Source organism: Solanum verrucosum, unplaced genomic scaffold, assembly GCF_900185275.1.
Source record: "Solanum verrucosum unplaced genomic scaffold, falcon-dt-bn FXZP01000085.1, whole genome shotgun sequence".
Taxonomy (NCBI): Eukaryota; Viridiplantae; Streptophyta; class Magnoliopsida; order Solanales; family Solanaceae; genus Solanum; species Solanum verrucosum.
Genome location: NW_026019839.1, coordinates 441787 through 457221, shown reverse-complemented (window position 1 = coordinate 457221; position 15435 = coordinate 441787). Strand labels below are relative to the sequence as shown.

At 29.5% G+C, this 15435-nt stretch overlaps 2 protein-coding genes across 2 annotated transcripts in view; one reads left to right on the top strand and one right to left on the bottom strand.

The window, feature by feature from the left end:
• The window catches only part of LOC125815695 (protein NSP-INTERACTING KINASE 3-like), a 451704-nt gene that overhangs the window by 222431 nt on the left and 213838 nt on the right, over positions 1-15435 (bottom strand). The gene's annotated exons all lie outside the window — the stretch shown is intronic.
• On the top strand, positions 9297-12836 carry LOC125815738 (polygalacturonase At1g48100). Its single transcript, XM_049495290.1, has 7 exons — positions 9297-9649; positions 10303-10434; positions 10629-10856; positions 10933-10977; positions 11064-11271; positions 11940-12130; positions 12213-12836. The coding sequence occupies exons 1-7, from the start codon at positions 9311-9313 to the stop codon at positions 12603-12605; spliced, it is 1536 nt and encodes a 511-aa protein (XP_049351247.1). The 5' UTR covers positions 9297-9310; the 3' UTR covers positions 12606-12836.

The following is a 15435-nucleotide window of genomic DNA, read 5'->3' as shown; positions in this document are numbered from 1 at the left end:
GTTAAAATAATTTTTAAAATATTCTAACTTATAAATTATAAATTATAAGCCTATGTATTTCCTTTTCTTCAACTTTTGGACACTTTTTCATTTATGAGGGTAGATAAATTTATTTAATGTTAGAAACCACACAATAAGTACTAGGAAAATGACAAAATAATTCCTTATATATACTTGGGGATAAATTCAAAGTAGTTCTTTAAATGTATATTTGAGCAATTATAGATATGCAAAAAATAACATTAAATTATTTTATTTTTTCTACTTCAAATTACTTACAATAAATTAAAATAATTCTAATTTGTTTCATGACCAACTATAACTCCAATTTTCAAAAAAAAAAAAAAAATCACTTTGAAAATAAAAACTAATTTGTTTTATTTCACAATAAAACATAGTCAAATCTAATATAAGTATCAATATTTGAGTCATTTAGAGTTGACTTGGACCAATTTATTCGTGACCCAAGAATAATCTATTTGCCAGAAAAAAACACCCAAATTTGTGTCGCCTAAACCCTTAAGAATATACTAAGGTTTTTCCCTTTTTCACCTCAGAATTCAAACTCTAATCTTCTATTAACGAAGAATAACATCCATCTCACACCCTACAATTTACTCATGATTTAACTTGAATATCGAGATGCAAAAAGTTATCAAACATTAGATTTTAGAACAAAGAGAGTAGAAAATTAATAGAATCTACTAATTTCTTCATAATTTTTTCTATACAAACATTATGGAAGGGTCAAAAAGAGTTAGAAATAGAACATTTATTAAGTTATTTCTTATCTATGTACCACCAAAAACAATATACGTACTTTACAGTATCTTTGTTAATCGTACATGCATAAATAATTGTATATAGATACATTTAATTATAACTTTGCTGTTATTATTTTTAACCTTTTGCATCCATCCTTTCAAGTATAACTATTGATTAACTTTTAGTCACATGCATTACCTTTAATTAGCATAGATTCAGATTTAAAAAATAATGTTCCCTAACGAATTAATTTCTGTTTCATTATAGTGTTTAGCTGTTAGTGGCAAAAATAATAATTAAAGCACCTAAATTGAGAATCTAATTAATTAAGATAATTAAATTCAATACGATAAAAAAAAAAAAAGTAGGCAAGTGTATGAAACAACAACTCATTATTAATTTATGTAATGCAGCATTTCCAAGATTTAACATTTGTAAAACATAGATTTAAAAAATAAATTAAATATATAATAATCACCATATTGCTAATAGTATATTATATTAATTATTTATTAAATAAAAAGACAAGAAATTAAATTGAGAAGCTTGACCTGGCAGACAAGAATGAAGGTATTCCGTTGGTGTCATTACTAAATCAAGGAAAAACATCGTACAAATTTCCAGCAAATTTAGGACTTAGGTATATATTATAAAAATATATATTATAGTTGTGGTATCTTTTGAGATTTATAAAATAGCACCTTTAAGCAGGATTTAAAAAAACAAAAAAAGAAGCAGTTTGATGTATGAAGAATTTTGTATTTATATCGTGTGTCTAGAAAAGAGTTGTATCATAATGTGGCTAGTACAATATAAATAATGCATCTTAACACGAATATTGTATGACTAATTAATATTATGACTCGAATTCATAAATTATAAATCATGCGAAAATAATGATATCGTACTAATTCAAGGTATGTATATCAATTCACTCGCAAAGTTGTTGATCAATCAGGAACCTTCTTGTTTTTTTTTTTTTACATAAATTTAAAGGAAATTTGTATTTTTTTGTAAGCTAGAAGTTACAAATGTACCAAAAACTTTAAGGAAAAGGTTGATAATTTATAGATCCTTTTAGTTTATGAGAAATATTTTAATTCTAGTACCTATTATATTTTAGAATTATTCATACTTTTGTCATTAATGAATCGTCTAGTGTTTCTCGTTAATTATTGATATTAATGGAGCTCTAACATAAATTGTAGGGATGTACATGATCGAGTTGGTTCGGGTTTTTCAAATATCAAACCAAATCATTTGTGTAAAATTTTTAAATTTATAAACCAAACCAAACTAATAAAATTCAGATTTTTTCGGGTTTTTCAACCTTGGGTTGGTTCGGGTTTTTCAAATTCCAAACCAAACCATTGTGTCGAATTTTTAAATTTATAAATCAAACCAAACTAATAAACCTCGGATTTTTTCAGATTTTTGGATTTTTTCGGTAAAGTTTGCATACAAACATATAATTAACTTGTGCTCCAAATATTTCTTTAGTCCAACCAAAATACAATTATCTAAGGTGTTTCTTAAAAAAAAATAACACAAAATATGATATTAATACTGATGACACAAAAATATTCAATAAAAAATAATAATGAAATCATCATATAAAATAAATATTGCAAAGTCATAATGAAAATGATCATAATTTAAAAGTACTAAATCATGCTAAAATAAGTTTAATAAGTATTAGTTACATTACTAAATATTTAAGGAAAATTAAAATTAGATTATGTATTTTAATTGTCTAAACCAATGTAAAACTAAATAACAAATATTCAATATTATTGTCATTCTTAGTGTTGAATTGATTTTCTTTTTGCATTAGTATTAATTTGATTTTGATTTAAGTTTTATTATAATTATCAACATCTATGAACTATAATTTTTATTGGACCATTCCGAATTCTAAGTTTTAAACTTGAAATAATATATTAAAAGATAAAAACTATGAAATAGTATAAGAAATATTTTAAAATTATATCAAAGTAAATATTTTTTATGTATAAAATAAAATTTTAAAATTACATATATAATGTCAGGTTGGTTTGGTCTCGGGTTGGTATTTTTTAGTTAAAACCAAACAAACCCAAATATAATCAGGTTTTTTTCCCAATACCAAACCAAGTCAAACCAAATCACTAGTCGGGGTTTTTTTCCGGGTTGACTCGATTTGCGGTTTGGTTTGATTTTCGATTCGATTTTGTACACCCCTAATAAATTGTATGAATTCATATATTTTGGGAGAAAATGGTCCAAATCTATTCGTTAACTTTTGATTATAATTTAAAATTACTCTTCGATATATATATATAGTCAAATCATTCTTGGAAATGGTTGATGTATAACATTGCGTGGATCATTTTGAGAAAATCCACCTATTAGGACCATGTTGATCTACACGACTTTAATATTCTCCTACTCACACATTTATATAGATGAATTCACAATTTTATTACTCGATTCTTTTTGACACACATATATCTAAACACAAACACAAATATATATGTGACACACAAAATTAAATTTCATGACACAAATAACAAAATTCAAAAATAATAAACTAGAGCGATGTGAATTATAGCTCGTGATACTACAATTTGAATCATAAGGTATCAAAATTATTTGGGTGCTAATAATGATAGGATAAGGTACCATGGTTGGCCTCCAAATGTCAAAGTTGCATTATATATAAGCCTCAAAGAGAAAAGAAAGGGGCAATTTATTAAAACCAATCATATATTAAAAAAGATATTAAAATATATAGTATAATGTTTGCTGTTGCATGGAGTTCACGGGGAGGTATCAAATAAGTTCACGAGCATAACTTCCACTAAAAGACGAAGGTCCTACTACCTACCCTACTCATCATATTTCTTCTTTGCTTTTCCAAATGTCCCATTGACATCGATAATATACAGATTTAGAATTTAAATTTTATAATTTTTTATATTTGAACTTATTATATTTTAAATATATTGGTTTAACTCTATTTTTATTGTAATTTTAAGTGATTTTTATTAATTTTTTGGTATAATTTATGTTTTCTGACAGAAGTACTGAGTTCAGATGAATTCGATGTTTTAACTTTAATTTTTTTTGTTTTTCTTTGTGACAATTGTTTATGATCTTTTTCCTATCACAAGTTCCCAAGAAAGAAGATTTAACTTTATTTCTAATCAAATATCATATATAAGATAAAAGGAAAGGAAAGGAGTATATGAAAATTTGCCTTTATATTATACATCCAATTGAGACTTTTAGAAAGTGACAATGTGAGAGTAATCATCATCAAGACTCGAGACAGATCAAAGGAAAAACATAGGGTACATTATTGGTTTTCGATTTTAAAAAGATATATATAATATCATTATCATATTAATTGGTAATCTATGGTATCGTTAATTGGTAACTATGATTTATTCGACTTACATATACTCATATAATAGAGAATTACGATTTTGATTAAAAAAAATTCAATCATATCATACTAACATCTTATACGTGTAGAAATATTCAAAAAAAAGTAAAAAGTAATTTATTTCATTTATCAATTATACAAAAAGACATTTTAATTAAGTTAGAATAGTCAAAGTTCAAACGTCTAAGCAATTAGTTTTGTACTAATATCCTAGTTTATGTATTTATTAGTATTATAATAATATTTATGATCAATTATATATGTAACTATATACTTCAATACGATATTTATTCATATTTCGATAATTTTTTATAAACTACTAAATATCGTATCAAATACAAAAATAAACTTCTACTAAATATCATAATATCAAAAATTTGAATCTCGATATAATAATTTAATATCTACTGTGTTATTTTTGATATCTCAATATAATAATTCAATATCTACTGTATCATACTCGACATCCCGTATCATGCCCGTCCTGCAATGCTGGAAAAGATATATTTTTCAGCTTTTATATATACATGTGATATAATATATTTTTTACTATTAGAAGGAACAGCTGTTTTAAGAGTAATTATTGTGTTTTTTAGTACAAATTGAAATATATAATGTATTGTTTCATTTGGACGTTAATACAGGAGGATTTCCAGCTTCCACAGTTATAAATTACGTGAAGAAATTAGGGGACATAACTTTAATTTAAGTAGTAATTAATTAATTAATTCGTGTCAGAGGACCTTTACACAAATATATTTAATAAATCTCCAAATATATACAAACAGGCAAAAATCATGGCCCCATAAATGGGATGAAATTATTGATTACAAAAGGGTATTTTGAATGGATGCAGGGTCACGTGCATCTACCTGTAAAATTCAGTACTCTTTTAGTTGGAGAATTTTTTTTAAAAAGAAAATAATAATCTCTTATTTGTACAATTTCATCAATTGAATTTGTTATACTTGAACCGAGAATTTTATAAAAATAGACTCAATAACTCTATAAGATAGTGATAAAATTTACATGTACTCTATTCTTCGCAAATAATTTTACTGAGTATGTTATTGTTGTATTTGTATTTTTCATAAATGGTAAGAAAATTAGTATTAATTTGCATTAACCTTAAATTTAAAAGGGGTTGTTATCTTGAATTAATTGATGTTTGATCAAATTATCTTAAAATTAGGATTGGTAAGGTAAGGTCTATCCCCTTTTTCTTGCGCTTGTTTCAATGGAGAATTTTTATTTTAGTATTAATAAAAGATCACTAGATACACTGTTTAATTATTTTTTAGTTTTATTAAAATTAGATTACTAGACATGCTATCCAGTGGTATAAAATCGGGGGAGGGGGGGATTTTTTAAATTATAAATCCTCCATAGGTGCTCTCACCTTTTTGCTCCCTTGATGACTCGAACTTATAACTTTAGAATTGAAAGTGATGAATACTTACCATCCGAACAACTTCCTCGTACCGTTACTGATTATTTGATTCTTAATTTGGATTCTCTTCATCCATTTCTTTCAAAATGTGACAATACACTTAAAACATTATTTCTTATTTGTATAAACTATCTAGATGACTAGACATATTATTTTAATTGATACTACACTAATTCAAATAGTGAGAGAATGAATTTGAAAACAAACTAATAAATCCTTCTTCTTCTTCTTCTTTTTCCTTCTAAAATATTAAATACTATATACTTTGAAACAAATTAAAATTCACATGAAATACAAGTGTCAGGCAGTGCAATATATGTGTAATGTCCAGATAGATAGAAAGAGATGCAAATTAAAATAGAGATAAGAGAGGTCAAAGTGCAAAAGACAAAACTTGTTGGGTGGAAAAATGAATTGTGGTTCCAAAATACTGTCTATCTGTATGTCTTAGCTTAACAGGTAGGGTGATGTAGACATACAACTTCTTTATACCTTCACATATATATGAGGAAAAAATAAAAAGAAGATTTATAAGATAAACGCAAACACAAACAAAAGATATAAAACAAATCAATATTTTATATGCTGATAGTATAAAAAATCTCCTCAATTAATATAAAAATTTACTAGCATATTTTTTTTTATAGGCTATAAAGGGATTCAATCAAACTTCCTTCGCAAGAAAATTTTAGTGTACAAAAAATTATCAGAAGTATTTTTGTATAAAGATGTAAATTTTTGAAACCAGACACAAAAGCTCTATCTAGAAGCTTTTAATATAGTAATAAATGTGACTCAACAATTAGTAATTCAAAAATTCAAATTTCATGAGATGCAACATTCTCGCATTATTTGAATTCTTTTGTCACACAACTTTCTCTTCACGTCTAGATTCAAATATTTTCACTGTTTGATTGGGTGCGTGACCTTCATAGATCTACATCGAATCCAGTTTTAATATCATATTAAATTATGTTTTGGGCCTAACTCACATTCCAAAAGTTAATTCAGAAGGAGAAGGATTGTCCAACCATTATAAGAAGGTCCAAGTACCTCGTTTTCACCGATGTAGGAATTTTTTCCTTCATTAAACAGTGTCTAAAGTTTCATGTGACGGAAGTTTAAACATTTCTATCATTCTTGCCTAAAGTTTGACCATATGAAGCTTCAAACACCACATATCAGAAGTTATTTTTGAAGTGGTAAATGTGCAAAATAAATAGTGTATCCAATAGAGTACCTCGTGAAATGTTTACGCTCCTACACTATAAAACTTGTAATAATATATCCAATATAGTCTCATAAGTAAAGTAAAAAAATGATAAGTAAATATACGCATATCGGTCACAAGTATTGGTATTTTTAGAGAGAAAGAACTAATGCAAATAAATGTACTAAAAGTAGAGAAAAAGTTTAGTTGGACAATCAACAAAAAGAGAAAAAAAAAAAGAATTTAATGTCCTTGAAAACTCAAAAACTACCCATATGATCATGTTGGTAAAAATTCTTTGGTCACAATCAGACCAATTTCTGTTCACATAAAAAGTGCAAAAAAGAATACCTACATTCTATTGTGACATTCATGAATTCCATACCCTACCACAGCCCCCACATATTTTTTATCTACTTTTTTTTTTTATAATATAAAAACTTTATTCTAAACCCACCATTCCATAAACAGCTAAAGCATGTGATCCTTTTTGTGTACATTGATGTTATGTGGACTAAATTATTGTCATTTTGGACACTTGGCTTTGTGTATACATATTTTAGTAGTACACTGTACATAAACCTCATGCTACTACTTATTCACATAATAAAACCTCAGTACAAAACCATGGGCGTTATGTTTCTATTCCCCATCCCCCCCCCCCCCCGCCCCACTCTTTTGTTGGTTGCATCGCTTTGTTCATTTTATATGACGATGTTCTTGTTTGGATTAGTTTTTTTCTAAAAAAATCGTTATAAAAACATCCTTGAAAATTATAATTTTAAACAAGTTGTGATATTTCTATTAACAGCTACTAGAAACAAATATTTTTTTCACCGCCACATCAGTGAAAATTTTGTGCTATAAAACATGAATTTTCTATTTATTTTTCATTGAACCAACTTATTGGAATATGGTGAGAAACAGATTCTCACTGAAAATAGTAAGAAACTTTCTAATTTTTCCATATGAAACAATTATAACTTTTTTTCTACTAATTTAATCAAAATATTTACGAGAATAACAACTAAACTTTTTACCATGGAAAAATGATGATTTTTTAATTAGTAATTATTATAAGATTATAGTAAAATGAGAGTTTGAATTAAAACAAACTATGAATAAGAAAAAGTATATTACAAAATCAAACAAATGAGAGTGTGATTGCACTTGACAAACTATACATTGGAGGACTTCATGTACTTTTCCTTTCCTATACTTACATATATAAACAAATAAAAACAAATTTAAAATTTAAATTAGTAATTACAGATCGAACATCGTTAAACTCTCTTGTTATACGTACTTTGAATGTTGTGTATACGCTTATAAATAAGTCCATTCTTTTTTTTCTTATTAGTTGAACTATAGTAGAATGGAATAAATACATAATCATTATTCATATAGTCGATCGAACTAATTAATTTGAAATCGAAATGTAGGAGGGGAGGGACTATTGCTAAGGAAGACAAATTAAAGGTACAAAAAACTTAAGCCCGTGAAGGTTGCATGTGATCATAAAAGAGCTGTTATAATCAGTGGCCTTGACCACTTATACACCCAACCACGTGCCCTCTTTTTGGCATTTATAATCAAAAAACAAGAAACAAAAATTAATAGTTCTTCTGGTAAAAATAATAATAGTCCTAACCTTAGCATATAATTGCTACTAACCTACTAAATATAATCCAACAATACTATTTCTATAATTATTTTCTAATCATTAATTTCTGCATGAAAAGACACAAAGATACACTAAAGCAAAAATTTCCTTACTTAAACATGTAAAACGAAATTAATTTCGTATTGCAACAATTAGCAGGAATTGTCATTATATTCACAATCGTTAAAATCTTTAGTGTTATTTATATAAAGTTTAGCGGCAATAAATATGAACATTAACAAAGGGTACGAAAACCTTTACCAGCATTAGTTAGTTGTTATTAGATTCAATTCACTATATGCTTTAGCGACATTTACCACCATTACTGCTAAATATCATTTTTAATATAATCATTTATTTATCGTAGTGTTTTAAGTATGACAAGTGAACAAATGCATATCAAAATTTATTTTTTTGCATAATAATGCAAATTAATTTTCCCTTATTTGCATGACAGTTGAAACCAACCAATTGTTTTTTTTTTTTTTTTTTTTTTTTTTAGCTCCATATGCCAAAGATGGTGGATATAATAAAGGGTAGCAAGTTTTTTTTTCAGCCAAACGAAAATCACATCAAGAAAAAGAAGTTTATTAATTAAAATAGGGGACCAAGAATAAATGACATAAATTTCTAGCATATAGTATATAATATTATTAAAACAAAAAAACCTTTTTGTTTATGCATGTACTATTTACATTTACATATTCTTTCCTATATAAACCACCAGATACCTCCTCTGTTGTCTAAGTTAAAAAAAAATTCCTCCATTGTTTCTCTCTTCCAAAAAAAAAAATTATGGGAAGATTAAGCTTTCGGAGCGTAACGTTTATGTTCATTGTTGCATTTTTCGTATGGTCGTCGTTAAATGTTGAGGTTTGTAATGCAAGAAGAGGCAAACATTGGAGACAACATGGTACAACATCCTCTGTTTCTTTGTATAAGAAGAAGGGAAAGTCTCATGGTAGTAATAACCACCACAAAAGTGGTGGCAAACCGAAGCCAAAATACGCGTCTCCACCACCAAGTACACCAATTAGTCCGCCAAGTAAAGGCTACGACAATGTACCTTCGACTAACATCTTTGATGTGACAAATTTTGGTGCTGTTGGAGATGGAAAGACCGATGATACTAAGGTAAACTCATGTTTTCATTTTCACGTATGGTTACTGAACTTTATTCACTATGTGAATGAGTACCTACATCGAACATGTAGTGTAATGTTGAAATTCAGTGACAATACATGTAATTCACTCAGAATTGGCTCTGTACCACATTTGAATTTTTGTTATTCTTGTTGGCGCTCAATTGCCAAAATGTCAGTTCATAGACATAGTAAATAAAGTTGATGAAATTCACATAAAGAATTTCATGTTTACAGGACAAAAAATTAGGTAAATGTGAGTTGTGACAATATTATTGTTGTATTATTATTAATAAACTAACTTTGGGAGTACAACAATATATATATATATATATATATAATAAGGAAAACTTAATAATACATAAGATAAGACAGAATTGCAGGCAGTCATAGAGAGAAATGAGGTGGCTCCCACTTTTAACTTACAACTGAATATGTTTATGAAAATTTTGATAACATAGAAAAGGGCAGAGCAGTGCACTAAAGCTTCCGCTATGTGCAGGGTACGGGGAAAGGCCCGACCACAAGGGGCTATTGTACGCAGCTTTACCCTGCATTTCTGCCCGAGGCTGTTTTTGATAACATAGTAATCACCTAAAATGCATATTTCTACTTTACTAACCATGAAATCTTGAATTCTACCAGGCATTTCAAGCTGCATGGGCAGCTGCTTGTAAAGTGGAAGATTCGACGATGATTGTTCCATCGAAATATATATTCCTTGTAGGACCAATTTCATTCTCAGGTCCATACTGTCAACACAACATTGTCTTTCAGGTCAGTCAAAAATATAGATTATCATCATATAATGTATGAGCCAATGTTACTTAGTACATGTTTACTCTGCCTTTAACATATCTATGTCGAATGAGTGTCCATACTGTCTTCAAGAATTACATGATTCCGAATTCAAGAACCGTTACACGAGCCAGTCTTAAAGACTGTTTTGATGAATATGCTCTGTTTTGCAGCTTGATGGAACAATAATTGCTCCAACAGATGCAAAATCTTGGGGTTCAGGTATTATGCAATGGCTTGAATTTACCAAATTGGTAGGAATTACTGTCAAAGGAAGCGGAGTGATTGATGGAAGAGGTTCAGTTTGGTGGCTAGATACACCGTATGATGATCCTCTAGACGATGAATTGAAACTGATCATCCCTTTAAACAAGACATTATTGAGACATCCTCCGACTCCTGTAATTATATATCTATCTCACTTATGAATATCTAAATTCGATTTATTATCCTTTCTAATACTCTTTTGTGTGGCAGTTAAATAGCTCACTCAGTGGGAAAATGCCAAGCATTAAGCCAACAGTAAGCACAATTTCAAACACTTTATGTTTTTCAAGTTTAGACATTATGTTGTTCACTATATACTAAACGAAAAAGTTGAAATGCAGGCTCTTCGATTCTATGGGAGTTTCAATGTTACTGTAACAGGCATCACAATTCAAAATAGCCAACAATGTCATCTCAAATTTGACAATTGCATAGGGGTATTAGTAAACAATATCACTGTCTCATCTCCTGGAGATAGTCCTAATACAGATGGAATCCATTTACAGAACTCCAAAGACGCGCTAATTCGCAGTTCCAACATTGCTTGTGGTAATTACTATACTCAATGAATTCTTTTACAACAAACATAACTGATAACAGAGAGAACAATATGCCAAAATAATGTCCACATTGATAATAAGGACCACATTCTTCAATATGTGACTACTAATACTTCGACACGTAGCAACGACCTATCTTTAATGTATAATTTTTGCACCACAAGCTTTAAGACCCTACCTGCAAAAACTCATCTTGTCTATATAGTAAAAGAGTAAATTCAATATAGAGATAGACTTTTAGCCCCACACATTTATTTTAGCCCTGTTACTCAAAATATGATACTCCCTCCGTCCCATTTTATATGAGGTATTTTGACTTGGCACGGAGTTTAAGAAAGAAAGGAAGACTTTTAAAACTTGTGATCCAAAATGAATGATAGAAATTTGTGTGGCTGTAAATCATTTCATTAAGGGTAAAATAGATATTTTATAGTTAGATTGTTACTTTATATAGAAATGTGTCATTCTTTGGGACCGACTAAAAAGGAAAGTGAGTCATATAAATTGGAACAGAGGGAGTAGTAACCTAGATGACAACTTTATGATAGAATAAACAATTTGAGCATCAAAAGAGCTAAGCACATACAATGTCCTTCAATTTAAAATGCTAGTACACGCTAAAAATACTCATCGATGTGTTTTTTCAAATTTGTATAGGAGATGACTGTGTGTCGATACAAACTGGCTGCACCAACGTGTATGTACGCAACATAAATTGTGGACCAGGACATGGAATCAGCATTGGATCACTAGGGAAAGACAATACAAAGGCTTGTGTTTCAAATATTACTGTCAAAGATGTTATTATGCAGAACACGATGAACGGTGTCAGGATTAAGACATGGCAGGTATGGTTTTTTTCATAACGACATTTTGAGTTCAGATGTATCTAACAACGAATATTAACATTCGATTATACTTACTATGCAGGGGGGGTCAGGGTCAGTACAAGGAGTGTTTTTCTCAAACATTCAAATGAACGAAGTTCAGCTACCGATTGTAATTGATCAGTTCTATTGTGACAAGAGCAGATGCAAGAACCAGACAGCTGCAGTGGCTTTATCAGATATCAACTACGCAGGAATTAAAGGAACATATACAGTAAAACCGGTGCATCTAGCATGTAGTGACAGTATGCCTTGTCAAGATGTGACCATGATGAATATCCAACTAAAGCCAATACAGGAACGTTACCACATGTATGATCCATTCTGTTGGCAGTCGTTCGGGGAGTTATATACTCCTACTCAACCTCCAATTGAATGTTTACAAGTCGGAAAACCAACGAGCAACAAGATTCAAGCAGATCATGATCAATGCTAGTATAGTAAGATTATTATTACCTATAATTATATATTTTTGGTGTCTTCATTTGTGAGGCCGGCATACTTTTGCTGACCCCTATTACACCATATATAGAATGATTGCATATTCTTAATGCATAAGAGTATAGAATTTTGTTTTTTCTCTTTTAGTAAAATTACTGTATGTGGTATTGAATTATATTTAATAGGTGGATTTCTATAGTAAGGTATGAGAAGACACTTACTTCTGATAAAACTGTTAACTTGTTCTGCTACATTGACACCAACAGCATTACTAACATACCAATAATGATCGAAAACATAAGGAGTTGCTACTCATGATATTCTATCGAAGACACTTAGCGAAGAAAGGTAGTGTTGGCAAACATTGGTGGACCTCAGAATCTAACACTCCGCTATGTTTTCAAGAATTTTAACGTACCACCATAGACATTAACGGATAAGCAGCCTACTCTTTGCAGAAGCTAGACGTGGTCATATTCACACACATATCTTCAACAGGATAACTGAAATCCATATGCATATGCCTTCATTTAAAAGCCAGTGATTGATCCCTATAACTCGCTTTATGAATTCATAAACCAGCGGAGCTGCAAATAGACAAAATCTAGCAGTTAACTAAAATCCCAACTCCCTCAAGTTACTTAAGAACACATACATACACACACAGGTATCATGGATTAAAGTAGTAAAGTAACAAACTCAAACCAAATAAGGTGCATCACCTTGCACATAATATTTGGAGCAGACTATAAATAGCGTGTAATCATGACTTTCTTCGGGTAATTAAATATTGAATAACTACTTCCACTCTGTTTACATTTAAGTAGAACACAGAAGCTTGAAATTATGAAGTCTTAAGCAGCTGCAACATATGGAATTTTCTGTATGTCTAGTCTCTGCAAGACAGAACAAATCTTCTAATCAGGACGAGTACCCTTTTGTAGCTTGAAAAAGGTGACATTACTTATTTTCATAAAAAAGAAAAGATCCAACGTTACTATGTCAACGAAAGGAATGGCATGAAACTTATCTGTTTATAATGAGTGCTAAAATTGTGTAATCTGTGGACCACGCCAACATTTCCCAAAATCGACATCAGCAACTGATCATTTCGAATGTAATCATCGAATTCAAATGACAAAAGAGGACTTCATTGAACATACATAAGGATATATGGAAACAGGAGAAAAAAAAACAGATACAACAAGTTGCTTTTACAACAAAAAGCTAATTGTATGCCTACATCCTAAAGCCATTACAACTTGTACTTTGGTTTCATTTCCTCTATCTGTGCAACCCCGCGGGGGGAAAGGAAGAGAGGAAGATTTTATCAGATGCATATAACATGAAGAAGAAATTACTGAGAAATGAAAGTATATAAAACATTCTTAGTTCAAATAGTTTCTTACGACTACTACTTCTCTCCACCAGGCTGCCCTTTTCTATGCTCTCCCTCCATCATATGTATGATTACTTGAAGTTAAAGATTATTCTCAACTATGTCATATACCGTTCTGCCATAAGCGTATATCTTCAAAAATTAGATATGTTACTCAAATTGAGGAAAAACTAGAAATTGCGGCATACTCAATGTGAACTTTTCTTTTTTCTGTGTTTAGAATTTACATCAACTGTTTTAGGACTTAATCTAAGTAAAACTAACAAAAAGGAAGATAATGTCAAAAAAATGTAGAGATGAACAAAAAGTTTCCTCCACACTTAAGACTAAGTAAAACTCACATTCAGTTCTATTTGAACTTGTTACTTGTCAATTTTATCATTTGTATAACAAAGGGCCTATTTTGATCATGGACAATAATTCTCAGGTCTTATTTTCCAAAGTATTGCTTCATGTGAAACAACAACATACACAGTGTAATTCCACAAGTTGGCTCTAAGAAGGATAGCGTGTACTCAGATCTTACCCCAACAAGGTACGTAGAGAGGTTGTTTCCAATAGACCCTCGACTCAAGTAAAAATAATACAAACTAGTTTGAAAGAAGAAACAACGGAAGTGAAGAAGCTAAGACAAAATTGCTAAAGAAAACATGACAAATGCATACTAAAAATGGAACAATCAGTACTGCAAAATAATACGATAATTGAAGTGTTAGAAACAGTCAATAGTAACAGATATGTAACAACAAGAAACTCCTAGAGTAATACTACGTACGACTACTAGTATGAAAGACTAAGTTAATCAACTCTCAACTACCTAACTAAACCTTTTACATACCCTCATCTGAATCCTTCATAATCTTCTAACTAAGATTATGTCCTCGAGAAGCTGGAGCTATACAATTAGCATTTTAATTTATGGGTTAAAGAATTAAAAACTCCTCAAGAATCCTCTATAACTTGTTGTACATTGCAAATGTGAAAGGAATAAGATAAAGAAAAACATAAATAAAATCCAACATAGGATATATACTCATTGAGAAAATTCGGGATAAACAAATGTTCAAGAGTTGGTGCTCTAATTTTAATAGGCTGATTCTTAAACATCAATCTTTTCCAACCAGGAACAATACTCAAGGATGAAAGAGACAATCAAGGAAAAACATTTTTTTATGTGTTAATCATTGTCGTTTGGTTCAAATACAAATTATTATGATGGAATAAGGGCTGTCAAAATGAACCTAAATACAAGTAATTCGACAGAATATTATGGATTGGACTCAAGATAATTTAAAGTTGGGTCAATAATTAATATACTTTTAAGTATTGTGTATTAAGTTTTACATATATTTATAATTCGACTTTTTCGATTTTTTTTTCTAAATCCGAAATCAAATAAAAAAAAAAACAGATAGAGTAAATTATT

Coding starts and splice junctions, on each gene's coding strand:
- LOC125815738 (XM_049495290.1), top strand. CDS start 9,311: ATGGGAAGATTAAGCTTTCGGAGCGTAACGTTTATGTTCATTGTTGCA. Junction 10,435..10,628: donor AACACAACATTGTCTTTCAG/GTCAGTCAAAAA, acceptor TCTGTTTTGCAG/CTTGATGGAACAATAATTGC. Junction 11,272..11,939: donor CAGTTCCAACATTGCTTGTG/GTAATTACTATA, acceptor AAATTTGTATAG/GAGATGACTGTGTGTCGATA.